Here is a 15471-nt window from a genome sequence, read left to right as displayed (position 1 = left end):
AATGTAACACACAGAAAGCATATCATATTGCCCCACAAAAATCAACATCTATATTCATTAGTTACTAGGATGTAAAGTCTTTTAAAATAAAAGGTCTGCTTCACTAAAAACTTTTATCTCTACCATGAAACACACCTGCAGCTACTTGCAATGAAACCTCTCCATTGACTGGAATCCTGTCAGCATTAAATACCAGATACATAAGAAAATTATTAAAATATGTACAACCCTGCATTTAAAAAAATAAAAAGGATTGAATGAATTTGAGTATATTCTGAACTCACCTTGAACCTGGGTTCAAAATTTACTCATGAAAGAAACCTTTCTGACACAGTCCATGAATAAAACTGGAAAAGGTCACAGAGGGAAACTGCCAAAGTGTCAGAGTGTCAAAGATGGTCCAATGTTACCACCACCACTTAGTCTCCAAGCAGAGTATTTACTTGACTATTTCCATATCTCCCAAATTCAAGTTAATAGGACTAGCAGGATCAGAAATACAGAGATAATAATTTGAAAAGAACTAAACTTTACTCAGTGAAGACCCTGACTAAAATCATTAAGAGCAAGCTTAATTTTTAATAAGTAAATCAAATATCTAATGCATTTTACTCATGGCAGTATCTAAATACTGAACTAAAGTCAATTCATTGATGTCATACAATTTCTCCTATCCTCTACATAAAATTTTTTTACTGTAAGTTTTTGGAGAAACAGGAGGACTCAGCTTTTATACTGAAAATATCTATTCAACTTAAGATTATGAGCAAAAAAAAAAAGCTGTCTTCTCATCCTGGCAGGTGAAATCTAAACTGGCTTTTTAACAGCATCTGGGGACAACCATATCTATTTTTCAAGAGAGGGAATAACCCCTAAGGGCCTAAGATGCTGTTTCATTAGCAACCTACTAGTCTTTGACCATAATATAGCAATACCTCTATATGTATATACTCTCCTCCTCCCACCACCAATCCCCCCTCCCTTGAAAAACAAAATAAATGAGTAACTTTGGTGCAAATTGCCAGAAATGGCAAGAAATGGAAATTCTGTGGTTCTCTGAATAAATGAATTTTAAAGAACAAGGAGTCATATGGTCCACAAAGCCTAAAATATTTACTATCTAGCTTTTTATGGCAGAAAAGTCTGCCAACCCCTGGTCATGGTTGGAGAATGTAGAATGATATAGAGAAGTCATTAACTACAAAGTCAAGGATACTGGGTTCTGGTCTGGTTCTCCCACTAAATGGCTGCATGTCCTTTGATGAATCACAACTCTCTGAACCCTAGTTGTCTCATTTATAAAATGAGTGAGTGGGACAAGATCAGTGGTCCCCAACCCTGGTTGCACTTTAGAATGACGTGCAAAGCATTTAAAATAAAAAAGCCTGAGTTCCATGCTCGACCAAATAAAACAAGATAGCTGGGAGTAGAGCCCAGGCACCTGTAACTTTCAAAAAACACCTCTCCAGGTGATTCTGAAGTATGGTGAAAACTGAAATCCCCTGGATTAGATAACTAGGTCTTTCCCACTCTAATATCTATTATTTCTACAAATTATGTAATTTGTAACACAGATTTTCTTTAAAGGACTGCATCCTAAAAATAACCTTCCCCCAATATTATAGTCCAAGTTCAAATTCATTCCACCTATTTTATATAATTAAAAACTAGCAGTTACAGGTTAAATCACTCCACAGCAAATCCAATCCAAATAAAAATTGTTCTTTGTGTTAAAATATGTCAGACTCCAATGGTAGAATTTTATGGTCTAATTCAGGGGGCCAGCAAACGTTTTTCTGTAAAGGACCAGACAGTAACTATTCTAGGCTTTGGGGGCCACATGGTTTCTGAACCTTATAACTGCAGGGGTGGTGTTTTCACCGTAAGTTCCAAGCACACTTAAGGGAAAAAAAAGAGCACACACTTGCTTTAAGAATAGTTGTACCCTGTCATTTTTACTGAGGAAAATGATTAGGCTTTTTTGAGTGGGAGATCCTTAGGCTCACTGGCAGCAGTCTACTATATGGAGCTTTAATCTCAGACTTTTCGATGATACCTAAGTTAATGTTTATATTAAATGAGATAATGTGTACACAAGGGATTGCTAATGAGGTTGACTGTTTTCCCCCATGTTTATTGCATGTTCTTTGCTCATTTTTGTAGAGTTAATCTTACTACTTTTCTAAAATTACAGTTGAAATTTTGATACTTAAATCTTTGACTGTAAAACAAGAGCTGAACACAAAATTCTCAGATATAACAAATGTAAAAATTACCTGAATTATAACCACAGTATTCAAAGCTACACGGAGAGATTTTTATGTTCTTAGTTGCCTGAATTACGTTTTACACAATTCTACTTTTATGGCCTGTTTTTGGTATTCCTACATACTTTTGGGAGATTTAAAAACCTATGTAGCTTAATTTGGTTCTTATTTAATAAGACCACCTCTTTCCATGTTCCATGGAAAGTTCCATGAGGGAACTGTTAATGCTTTTACAGGTACTAAGAGTACACTGGGATAATGTGTTACATATAATGGAGGAAAAAATGTTGCATTTTTGTAGCTCTACATCACCCAGCAGGTAAGTCATCACATCAGTAGGAGGTAACTTTGTATTAAAAACTCTTTTATACTACAGGTTACTACTGAATCATCTACTATGATTTTAAGTTTTACCTGCCCACTGGAAAACTGAAATGGTGATTTACAGTAAAAATTTTTATGCAAAATATTTAAAAATAAATAAAACAAGTGTTATTCCCCCCCCCCAAGTAAATACTTAATACCTACTATAACAAATCAAGGAATTAGGGGGAAAGAATTAAAGTTTCTTGAGTACAGAGACAGCTCCCTCTGGACACCCGCTCACCTGCATACTGAATACCGTACTGCTGCGTCGGCTGGGGGGGCACCTGGGGCTGAGTGCCATAGCCAGCCTGCTGCGGGTACTGCTGGTACATCTGACCTAAAAGAGACAAGACAAGGCAAAGAGGCAGGTTTAACGCAGCAGAAGAGAAACGCTTTCAAAGCACATTTAATTCTCTCCCCATTCACACACATAAACACACTGAGAACCAAGACACAAGAATGTGTTTGTTCCCCTCTGTCTATGAAGAGAAGAATGAACAATTTAACAAGTGTGGCCACTCTGCTGTGGAATAACTGCAGAGAACTCTAATCGGCAGCAAATAACATGAGTGGTTACTTCAGAAATTCCAGAAAAACTAATGTTTTCAAACCCAACTGTCAACAGATATGTACTACTAATGTTCAGTAAAAATCAATAAATAAAAATTTGAGGAAAGGGGCAAATACCATTAATAGCTCCTGTGATTTCCAAACACGTAAGAATTTACTGGTTCATGTCCTTATCATCTCTATTACTTTACAGTTGTTCTAATGGTGGATTTAGCTAGATCTAATGCCTAGAGAGCAATAAAACTTGCACTGTAATATCTAGCTAGAATTTAAATTTTTAAAAAATCTAGCTAGTATTTAAATCTTTAAAACAACTTTATGTTGCTGAGTCTTTAAAAAATATTCAAACTACCTGCTGTTAATCAAAAGACAACAGGTAAATAGCATACTTTTGGCGGAAAAAGACAATGACTAAAAAAAAGTCAATGCATTATCTAGTGCCATTCAAACTGAGATGCAGGAGGCAGCTAGTGCTCACAGGCTACGATCCCAGGATAGAACCCACGCTACTGGACTGGGTGCCCAGCTCCACATACTGCAGCACTAAATGAGCTATGACCTTACTGATAGCCAGATTATTTCCTAGCAAGCAGTGGTATGCTTTTTATGATATAAATAAAATTTGCTTAACTATTTTTAAGCTATTAATCCTCTTCCCAAATACAACCAAAAACGGACAAAAAGTTTCTTAAATGCTTTCTTAATGGTTCAAGATTTATCGATAGCACAAAAGGTAGTACAGAAGTTAACCACCTTTTAGAAGATACTGCCTTAATCCTAGATTGCATTTCATAACTAAATTTTAGAACAGAAGTGGCCAGAATCTGGTACAGAAATATAATCAAAGGGGAGGAATATGCATAGCATTTGACAGTGGGTTCTAATTCCTAGAAATCAGAAGGGTTAACTCTACAATACAAAAATGAGCAAAGAACACACAATGAATACATAGGGGAAAAAAAAAATCAACCTCATTAGCAATCCTTTTTTCAGTACAGAAAGATTAAGCAACTTACCTGGGGTCAATACATCACAGCTAGTAAGAACCATCACCAGAACCCAGGCATAACTCTAGAGCGTTAGCTTAAAAGGAGTTTTGTACATGTTACCTTGTTTAATATAAACATTAACAGTATCATCGAAAAGTCTGAGATTAAAGCTCCATGTAGTAGACTGCTGCCAGTGAGCCTAAGGATCTCCCACTCAAAAAAGCCTAATCATTTTCCTCAATAAAAAAATGACAGGGTACAACAATTCTTAAAGCAAGTGCACGCTCTATTTTTTTCTTAATCTGCTTCGAACTCATTGTGAAAATGCCGACCCTGTGATTAAATACTATCTCTACAAAGTATTTCTTTTACTTATTTTAAATACACTTCATTCAAGTCCAAAACAGGACTCTCACTCTCTGTCACAGTATTCTGAAAATTAAGAAGTCTGTGTTCAGTTGTAAACAATGAAGAACAACTTGACATACTTGAAGAAGGAGAGAGCTACAGGATATATTAAGCGAAAAAGCAAGGTGCCAACAGAGTTTAGAGTAAGCTATGATCTGAGGGAAAAAAATATATAAGCTACGTTTTGTGTATTATATTTTCAGAAAGAATCAATGGTAGAAAAAAGTAAAAGCAATAAAACATATTACCTAGGGAGAAAGAGAATAGGATGAAGCAAAGAGTAATGGTGAGGCCTCTAGGACTAAACTTTGTGACACAGATTGGTAGCCAGCCTCTATGATGACCCTCAATGACTCCTGCACATGTATAGCATATGATAAGGGGTTGGTATCCTTTATATTTTTAGAAATTAGAAAGATTAACTCCACAATACAAAAATTAGCAAAGACCAAGCAATAAACACATGAGTATTCACTCTCTTGTGTAGTCCCCTCACACTGAATAGGGCTGACCTCTATATCATTAGAATATTGCAGAAATGACAGTGACATTTCTGAGGATACGTCGTGAAAGACAGCCATCTCCTATTACTGTCTTGATCATTCACTCTGGTGGAAGCTGCCCGTCATGAGGTCACCCAAGCAGCCTATGAGATCCATGTGGTGAGTAAATGAAGCCTCCTGCCAACAACCATGTGAGGGAGTCATCTTCGAAGTGAATCCTTCAGTGCAGGTTAAGCTTCAGAAGACTGTAAGCTCATGAGAGACCCTGAGCCAAAACCACCAAGCTAAGCGTCTCCCAGATCCCTGCTTCTGAAACTGTGAGATAATAACTGTTTGTTGTTTTAAGCATCTATGTTTTGGCGTAAATTGTTAACATAGCAATAGTTAATTAACATACATAGTTTTGACTTTAGAAACATGTAGGGTTGACAGCTATTAAAAAAAAAAAAAGACTTTAGACACACAATCAAATGGAAAATGTGAACCTTGTTGTAAGACTCCTAATTTGAACAAGCCCCCCAACTGTTATAAAGTAACTATGAGACAACTACAGAAATTCAAATATAATGTGTTGACATTAAGAATCACTTAAACCACATGGAAAAGAATATGAAAGAAGAATATATATACATATAACTAAGTCACTGTGCTGTACAGCAGAAATTAACACATTGTAAATCAACCATATTCAGTAAAGTTTAAAAAAGAATCACAATATTGTTATGTATAATAATGATATGGTGATTACATTAAAAAGAAAAGAGTATCATTTAGACATGCATACTAAAATAACTGAGTGAAAAGAGGGGAGTGGAAGAGGCAAGATAGATGAAAAAAGAATGCTACTTTAAAAGACTACTCAGCTTATCCATTTTATTGGCATATGATTTACAGATTTCAATTATATCCTTGTCACCTTTTTAGCTTGTCAAACAGCAATACTTCCTAGCCTTTGATGACTTTTAGTGCTCTTTTCTGTATCCTTGCCACTTTTTTATTATGTTTTTGGCAACTACTCTAGTGCACATAGCTTTCCAGTAACAGAGGCACCTGCCTTAGGCGAAAAAGGATAATACTGTCCATTCTGTTTCTTTTCATGAAGCTTAATATTTTGTTGATCCTTTTAACTGAACAACATATTAAGACTAAAATCCTTGGGAAAAAAATTTACAAATCCAAGGTCCCTTTTATGGAATTTAAATAATAACTCAGAATTATTTACTTTATTTTAGATTATTATTTCATATTCTATTCTAAGAAATTGCTATTATTAATTATTAGTAGTAGATTTTTATGTTGATTATTCTGCTGAAATTATAACCAGCAGTTGATCTAACTAACTGGTGATGCCAGGGACTCATTATATATCATACGTCAAAAAGCATTCATTAAAGTAGCCTGTAATTCATCTTGTGAATCTGTAAATGACTGATACATTAATCTAGAGCTGTGCTATCCAATAGGCACTAGCCACATATGACCACTAATAAACACCTGAAATGTGGCCAGTCTTAACTGTGATATGCTGTACGTGTTTTGAAGTGTTTCAAATTGATGTCACACCCCAGATTTCCAATATACAGTATGAAAACCAGAATGTAGAACATTAATAACTTTTTAATAATGATTACATGTTGATACACTGGATATACTGGATTAAATAAAATGTATAATGGAAATGAATTTTACCATTAAAAAACTTTTTTAATGTGGCTAACAAAATTTTAAATTACATGTATCTTCCATGGTATTTCTTTTGGACAACACTGATCTAGAGATTCACCTCCACAATGCTAATCTATTGACTGATGTCACATTAATAACTGTACAAATTTCTCATTACAATGTACATTACAATGTTTTAATGTACACTAAAAAGTAACGGCTTTAGGAAGGAATACAATTAATGCCACCCTAAAGAAATTCAATTCACACCAAATAGTGTCAACCTGATGCCTCTAGAAAAGGGAACTTGGTTGCTGGGGGTCAGAAGTGGGAAACAGCATTTTCTAATTTCCACTGTATATCCTTTTATATTACTAAAGTTTTACCTATTTGAAAATAAATTTTCCATTAAAACAAACCCCTGATAGAATAAGTTGAGATATTGTTAGCAGAACCTTAAATCCCATTCCTTTATAAGTGAACAGCAAACATTATTTGGTACAATTACCCTTCCAACTGTCATCCTACAACAGTATACACGGCTTAAAATGGGATTTTTTTTTTTCAAAACAGATGTTAGTTCATCTGATATAGCCATTAAACTCCCATCATATCCAAACTCTGCTTCTTCCTCTCTGTTTCAGACACATCTGCCTCAATTCTAGCTTATTCCAGTTCTGGCAGTTGCATCTTGGTACAAAGGAAAGACTATGACTAAAGTTGGTTGAGAAGAGGCTTTAGCAGTAAGAAATTCTTCCCAAACCACTCATTTATCAGCAAAATGCCACCTGCTAGTCTCTACCACTATCATTTATCCAATGGGACAAACCTAAAAGTACCACCACAGAATAATTAGAAATCTATTACAAAAGTGCTCGGTTCATTTTAGACTGTTTTGGGGGGGTTTATTTGTTTGTTTTAATGTGATTAATAAACTCAGTCACTTGCTTATCGTGCTGAAAATACATCCTGTCATACCACCTGGCCCCTTTACGCAAATAGAGCACCACCTGGTGATTGTTTTAAAGTAAAACATAGGGCTTTAAAGGGCCTAACAAGCAAGGGCAATTCAAAGAAATAACATTTTAACATCTAGAAGGAACCCTAGATGAGTAACCCCGAGGCGACGTTCTGCAGCGCTCCAAGGGTTTCAATGAGGCACCTCAGTGTCTGCTGTCCTGAGCTTGCGGCCCCTCAATCCCCTTCAACAATGGCAGTGACCCCTTACTTGTTTTAAATACTGAGCTTTTAAGTTCTATTTCATTCAGGACTAAAGACCCTCTTTTAAAACCACTGATTTAGTCCAATTTTCACAAGTCACAAGTGGGAGAATATAAAAACCCAGAGAGATTAAACTGCTCATCCGAGAACACATCATTTAGAGAAGAAAAGTTTGATTTAAAATACATTGCTTTTTCCACAAAAGACATATTGCTAAATGCACAAAAATATAAATGGCTATTTATCTTTCAAAAAAACTACTTAACTAATGTTACGCTTTACCTCTATTTTTTAAATTACAAAAATAATACACAGTTGCAAGAGGGGAAGGGAGAAGGGAATAAAATAGCACCTAAATATTATGCTTTAAACATTTTTAGCTTTTTTTCGTCTTCAGTAATCAGAAGCATACCTGACATTGTTCTATTTGGTATTTTTAACCCAAAAGTATACTATGTCAGTACATCAAAAATTTTTACAACCGTGTTCATAGCGTGAATGCACACGTAAGCTTTTCACCGTTACCAACAATGCCATAATAAACGTTTCTGCACATGTACCTTTCCGCACATGTGCTCTAAGCTCTATTTTACCTTCACTCTGACCTGCTTGAGTCTGAGCTCCTGTATATGGTGGCTGCTGTGGCTGAACTCCTGGTGGGTGAGCTGCAGAGGAGGAGGAAGCAATGCTGTCGGGAGTTCCTGAACGGTCTTCGGCAGGAGCACTGGGTGGCCCTGGGTGGTCATGAAAAGTCAGCTCAGTTTCTAATACAAGACCTGTCCCCAACAAGCTCAATAATAAGTTTGGTTAAGAGACTAAAAATAAAAGTACTATAGAATAAGCACAACCCAAATGCAGCCTTATATATTGATGTATATACTTTTTTCCTTTGCTCCAATCTCTCAAGAATCCAAAGCTACAACTGGAAATCCTTCCTTGTAAAGTGTGGAGTGCTACATTCCTGAGTCCTAAACTCCCCCTGCAAAAACCAAAACTCACCTCTGCGATAACAGTATCCACCACTTTATGTAATCTATTTTTAGATCAACCAAAAGTATCATTTCATTCTTTTTTTTTAAATAAATTTATTTATCTATTTATTTTTGGCTGCGTCGGGTCTTTGTTGCTGCGTGCCGGCTTTCTCCAGTGGCGGCGAGCGGGGGCTACTTTTCGTTGCAGTGCACAGGCTTCTCATTGCGGTGGCTTCTCTTGTTGCAGAGTATGGGCTCTAGGTGCGTGGGCTTCAGTAGTTGTGGCTCACAGGCTCTAGAGTGCAGGCTCAGTAGTGGTGGTGCGTGGACTTAGTTGCTCCGCGGCATGTGGGATCTTCCCAGACCAGGGCTCGAACCCATGTCCCCTGCATTGGCAGGTGAATTCTTAACCACTGACCAGGGAAGCCCTCATTTCATTCTTCAATGGGCCTCCACTGCCCATAAATCAAGTTCAAGCCTCTAGCTTGGTATTCAAGGGTCCAAACATTTCTCACAATTCCTCTTCTCACATGCCCTTCAGTTAAACTAACCTATTCCCTATTCCCCCAATAGATCTAATACTTTCTCTGCCTCCATTTCATTAATCACTGTTCCCTTCACATTTTCACGTATCTAAATAAACATTCCTTAAAACTCAGTTATAACTCCACACTTCTAGTAAGGCTTCTTCACCCATAAATACTTTTCTTCACTTGTGAACTTCTATGGAGTATACTTTTATTAAGACCCTTACCAACTTCTACTTTGTATTTCTGAAGAGGTCTCATCTTCCCTCTTAGACTTGGAGGTCTTTGGGCCAGGTCCCTTTCTGATTCCTTCCATCTGCCTCACAAGACCTAGCTCTCTTACACATGGAACCACTCAAAATTCTTCTAAAATAATGAACAAAGAAGTAAATGGAGAGAATTTGCTACAGCTCCCATACTGTAAAAAGACATTCTGAAGATAACTGTAGATTACACATATGTTGACTTCTTTAAGTTCTTTTTGTTTGGGCAATATAGAAGAATGGTTAAAAGCACAAGTTTTGGAGCCAGACTGTCTAGGTTCAATTCCCAATGCTGCCACTTAGTAGCTGTGTAACTCTGGGCATGTTACTTGATCTCTTTCTGTGCCTCAGTTTCCTCATCTGTACAAAAGAAATACTAATTCCTACTTCATAAGGTTACTGTAAGGATTGTGAGTTAATAAGAGCTTATAGCAAATACTTATAAAAGAGGTTATGGGGGAGGGGCAAGAAGTATAGGGGATTAAGAGGTACAAACTATCAATACTATATATAAAATAAGTAAGCTACAAGGATATATTATACAACACAGAGAATATAGCCAATATTTTATAACTATAAATGGAGTATAACCTTTAAAAATTGTGAATCACTATGTTGTACACCTGAAACTTTATATAATATTGTACCATCAACTATACCTCAACAAAAAATATTTTAAAAAGAAATATATTAAAACATTATTTAAATATATTAATATATTTAATATAAAATATATTAAAAATGAAAATTAAAAAATGATTATATAGCAAGAGCTTATAAAAGTGAATACCACTTAGAAAGCTCCACATAAGTACTTGCTATTACTAGCAGACTAATTTCCCTGAGGGCCAAACCTCTATCCTTTGCACTGGTATATCCCAGAACTTAGCACTGTATTAGAGGCACATAGGTGGAAGCTGATAGTCCAGATATTGATGAGAACCTAAACTAGGATAATGGTACTGGTAATGCAAGAGAAACTGATGACTGCCAGAGTAAAATGGACAGTCGCTCCTGCGTACCACCATTTCACTGATACTTATCAACATGTAGACAAATAAATACACACGTCCCTTCTAAGAAGGATAACACAGATAATACAAACACACTATGTTATTATCCTAAAAAAATATTACTTCCACTCCTCTTTTCTTCCTTGTACATAAGCTATTAGTTAATGTTGCTTTTCCTATCATAATAGTTCATCCCTCCATGTACACATTCACTACTGTAGCCAAGTTTTTCACATCATAACCTGAGTAACTTCACAAAGTATCCTGGCATTTTCTATGTGTACAGTTTTTCCTACTTCAATTCAACATACAAAGCTACCAGAAAAATGGTCTTCAAATATAATATGAATCACAGTAATCATATTAGTCTGGTCTATACTATATTCTAATCAAAAATTTTAAGCCTGACCTCATATATAACTATTTACTCCCTCTATCTGGCATATCTTGAAGTCTTAAATATTACGAAGCTGTAATATTAACTCATATTTCAGTTGCTCTAAAAATGTGTTTTTCAGATGGACCACTTATGTGATGTCTTCTTTTACCAAGAACATACATCATGTATAAGTATTCACCTCTCTTTTTCAGAATGTCACACAATTCTCTTTAATAAATAATCCCATAAAAGTCTCAAAGGATTTTTTCTACTAATTTTCTTTTTCTATCTTTCCAGTTACTGATAATGGCAAAGTAAACTGATCAGGTAAAACCTCCCACAAATAACTTAAAAACGTGGACAAAATAGAAGAAAACAACTATTTGAAATGACTAGAGGTCAGCCAAATGTCAGCAGACACCAAGAGTTTACCCCCCTGGAATTACAACAGGTGAGAATTGCAAACCCCAACCTCTGCAGCTCGAACCACAGAAAACCGGTGTTAACTTCATGGTTGGTCAAGCAGCCAGAAACTTGAGGGGAAAAGCCCTTGAGTTAAGAGAGTCACTGAAGCAATGAGACCTAAAATACGAGTATAAGCTCAGTCCCAAACCCCCAGCTGACCATGGGGGTAGGAGGGGAGAGGGTGACACCAAAAGGGCACAGAAGAAAAAGCAGCACACCTAGAGCTGAAAGGACTTAGCAGAGCGGTCAGCTGCTATAATCCCAGGAGGAAGAAGGAGTAATTTGAGTAAATACTAGAGCAGCAGTAACAAAAAATCCTCACAAGAACCTAAAAGAATTCCAAGTCTTTGCTGAAATAGCTCAGCTGGGAGAGCATTAGACTGAAGAATACCAAGTAATTAGAACATATTAACCACAATGTCCAGTTTTCAATCAAAAACTGTCAGATGTGCAAAGAAACAGGAATACGTGACCCATACTCAGTTTCCCCTGAGGGAAAGAGCAGAAGAAACTGACTCCAAACAGGCCCAGATGCTGGATGTAGCGAACATTTCAAAGCAGCTTTATAAGTAATTTTAAAGAATTAAATAAAAATACCTTCAATGAATTAAAGGGAAATACAATCTTAATGAATGAAAAGGTAAGGCATCTTAACAGAAAAAACTAACACTATAAAAAGAACCAAACGGAAATTCTAGAGCTGAAAGCACAGTAACTGAGAGGTAAAATTCACTAGAAAGGTTTAACAACAGATAGGAAATGGTAGAAAAAAATCAGTGAACGTGAAGAGTGATCAACAGGAATCATCCAATCTGAAGAACAGAGAGAAAAAAGAGTGAAGAAAAATGAACCTCAGAGAGCCATGGGACAATCAAGCTCTCCAGTGTACATATAATTGGAATCCCAAAAGAGAGAAAGCAGAAAAAATGTTGAAGAAATGATGCCCAAAATATAAAAAGAAAGCACAGTATAGATGCTGTTTTAAGGTTAAAAACATTCAAATAAAAGCAGTTTCTACACTAAATTAAACCAGAAATCTTCATTTAAATTGCCTTAATTTAAGATCAAAAGAAAGAATATCAAATATAATTAAAATCCAGCAACACATCTGAAATAAGATTATAAATGATTCAGATTTTTTAAAAAATAAACCCTCTGAATTCTACTTCTGATAAAATTTACCTGAACCAACAGAGGTTATTCTTTAAAGAGGACAGTTCTATTGCCTGGGAGAGGCCATGAGAAAGCTTTCCAGGGTGCTGGAAATCATCTACATCTTGATCTTGTTAGTATTTTACATAGGGTATGTACATAAGGTATATATGTGTGTGTGTGTGTGTATATATATATATATATATAGGGTATAAACATTTATTGAACTGAACTCTTAAGATCTGAGCACTTCACCATATCCAAGTTATCTTCCATTAAAGAAGGAAAGAAGGAAAGGGGAGGAAGGAGAGGGGGAATAAAGGATGGGAGGAAGGCACTAACTTACCTGAAACCTGATCATCTGTTAAGCCAAATGCTGACATGACATTTTTATTGATTTCATCTTGGTTTTTTAAAGGATCAAAAGCTGACATACTTGCTGCCATAACCTGAGTAGACTGTTTCCCAGAAGAATCAGAAGCAGCAGGCTTTTCTTCCCTACTATCCACAGTATCTATAAAAGAAATAAGCAAAAACTTGTTTCTATTTTATCTATACTCAATAAGGCCTATAAAATATATGACAGCAAAATATATATGTGCATATACTCTGGAATGTTGAGGGTATCTCTGAAAATAGGATTATAGATAATTTTACCTTCTTCTTTGTACTTGTTTATATTTTTGTTTGTAAAATCAGGAAAAAAGGTCAAAAAGAGATGCAAAATAGATAAAATTTCTTGAGAAAGCTATTATGTATATCCTTCCCTAAGAATTATCAGATGAGAAAAAAAATACAAGCACCTTTACAGACAGAAACATTTTTATCCTTCTTTTTGAAGACCTATGACCTATATCCTAATATCAGACTCATACTGTGCACTAATGCTTTATTTTCTAAAAGGATAAAAAAGCTTAACTAAAGTTATGATATCAACTTCTATGTTTTATTTTTACTTGTCTTCTGGTTCATTATTAAAGTACATGGAAACCTCAAGCCAATGCATACTTTTAATTTACTATGTCTTCCTTTAAAATACTTATTACTTATTACAGATAAAACGATATGTGTCTGAGATTTGCTCAAAATAACATGGGGGGTAGAAATGTGTGCAAGTATAGAGGGCATGATACTATGAATTGATAATTGTTGAAGCTGTGTGGGTTCATGAAATTCATTATAGTATTATGCCTCTGTTTGTATATGTTTCAATTTTTCCATAATAAAATATTTTGAAAAATAGAATTTTAAACATTATGAGCAGGAAAAATTTTAAACCATGCTTTTCTTCTAAGGATACTACGGTACTAAACAGGCATTTACACTACCTTGTGAAAGAAAAGGGGTTCAAGAATAACCTACATTTTATAAATAGAAACTTAAGGCCAACAAATAAAAACAAATAAAAACAAAACGAACAAGTTAACGAAAAGAATACTGCTAACCACTTACTCAAATAAAAGACAATTATCAATTCCTTTCTGTTACCAACCAAGTAAATGAACATCAGTTATTAAATCATCTCTGTGATCAAGACCAAATTTATCTTGTGAAAAAATGTACGGACTAAGTGGAATATAAGCACACATGGGCTTACAGCTCTCATTTATTCCTATCATTCCTTTAGTTACATTAATATTTCCTAAATTTCTGTAAGAAAGCTTCTATAACTACTGCTTTAAAATAAGTCTGCCAGTCATCCATCTTCCTCACCAATTTCCCTCCTCTAATTCCAAGGCCACATCCCAAGAGCACATCACACCAATCTTATGATTATTTCCCCTCACAGTGCTACCTTCCACTACCTATGCATACTTCCACTTAGGGCAAACTAAATTCACCAGGGAACACAATGTATGTCCACTAGCTCACTACTTCCTCCAGTAGCTACTGCAGAGCTACTGCTACAGGTCAATCCAGTATTTAAGGTGGCCTACACATCATCTGCCTCATAGAGGAAAGCAAATGTCCAAGCAAGTGTCCAAGGAGTCCATTACAGAGGTAGAGTGCTGAAAAACATAGGTAGCTATATTTTTTTTTTGCGGTACACGGGCCTCTCACTGTTGTGGCCTCTCCCATTGCAGAGCACAGGCTCCGGACACGCAGGCTCAGCGGCCATGGCTCACAGGCCCAGCCGCTCCGCGGCATGTGGGATCTTCCCAGACCGGGGCACGAACCCATGTCCCCTGCATCAGCAGGTGGACTCTCAACCACTGCGCCACCAGGGAAGCCCAAGGCACAGCATTTTAAAGAGCACTGACAGCTGAATTGTAGTTTTGTTTTTTGTTTTTTTTTTTGTGGTACGCGGGCCTCTCACTGTTGTGGCCTCTACCGCTGCGGAGCACAGGCTCCGGATGCGCAGGCTCAGCGGCCATGGCTCACGGGCCCAGCCGCTCCGCAGCAGGTGGGATCTTCCCGGACTGGGGCACAAACCCGTGTCCCCTGCATTGGCAGGCGGACTCTCAACCACTGCGCCACCAGGGAAGCCCCTGAGTGGTAGTTCTGTTTGGTGAACCAGACTTTCAGTTTCTGATGTAGCTTTTTGGCCTATTTTATGCTTGTTTTTTTTTCTTGAGATTATAAAATCAGAATATGTTCTAAGAGCTTACAAGCTTAGGAAATTTCATAAAATAGATAAGCAATCTAAGTACAGGAGAGAAAAAAAAAGTTACAACCATCTATAAAAATAAAGCATAGGGCTTCCTTGGTGTT

At 36.3% G+C, this 15471-nt stretch overlaps 1 protein-coding gene across 8 annotated transcripts in view; it reads right to left on the bottom strand.

Moving 5' to 3' along the window:
- TFG (trafficking from ER to golgi regulator) overlaps nucleotides 1–15471 on the bottom strand; it is a 43390-nt gene that overhangs the window by 1455 nt on the left and 26464 nt on the right. For 2 of the 8 annotated variants that reach the window (XM_060298001.2, XM_060298002.2), the window contains exons 5-8: nucleotides 13106–13273; nucleotides 8583–8723; nucleotides 2875–2970; nucleotides 136–176 (exon numbers count right to left, since the gene is read on the bottom strand). In XM_060298001.2, the coding sequence (XP_060153984.1) occupies nucleotides 142–176; nucleotides 2875–2970; nucleotides 8583–8723; nucleotides 13106–13273 (440 nt within the window). In that variant the 3' untranslated portion in view covers nucleotides 136–141. The remainder of the gene's footprint in view (nucleotides 1–135; nucleotides 177–2874; nucleotides 2971–8582; nucleotides 8724–13105; nucleotides 13274–15471) is intronic. The other 6 variants (XM_060297997.2, XM_030861037.3, XM_060297999.2 and 3 more) reach the window with 4 other exon arrangements.

The sequence above is a fragment of the Globicephala melas genome, chromosome 4 (genome assembly GCF_963455315.2).
Source record: "Globicephala melas chromosome 4, mGloMel1.2, whole genome shotgun sequence".
Taxonomy (NCBI): domain Eukaryota; kingdom Metazoa; phylum Chordata; class Mammalia; order Artiodactyla; family Delphinidae; genus Globicephala; species Globicephala melas.
Note: the sequence above shows the minus strand (reverse complement) of the source record. Positions and strands in the feature narration are given on the sequence as shown.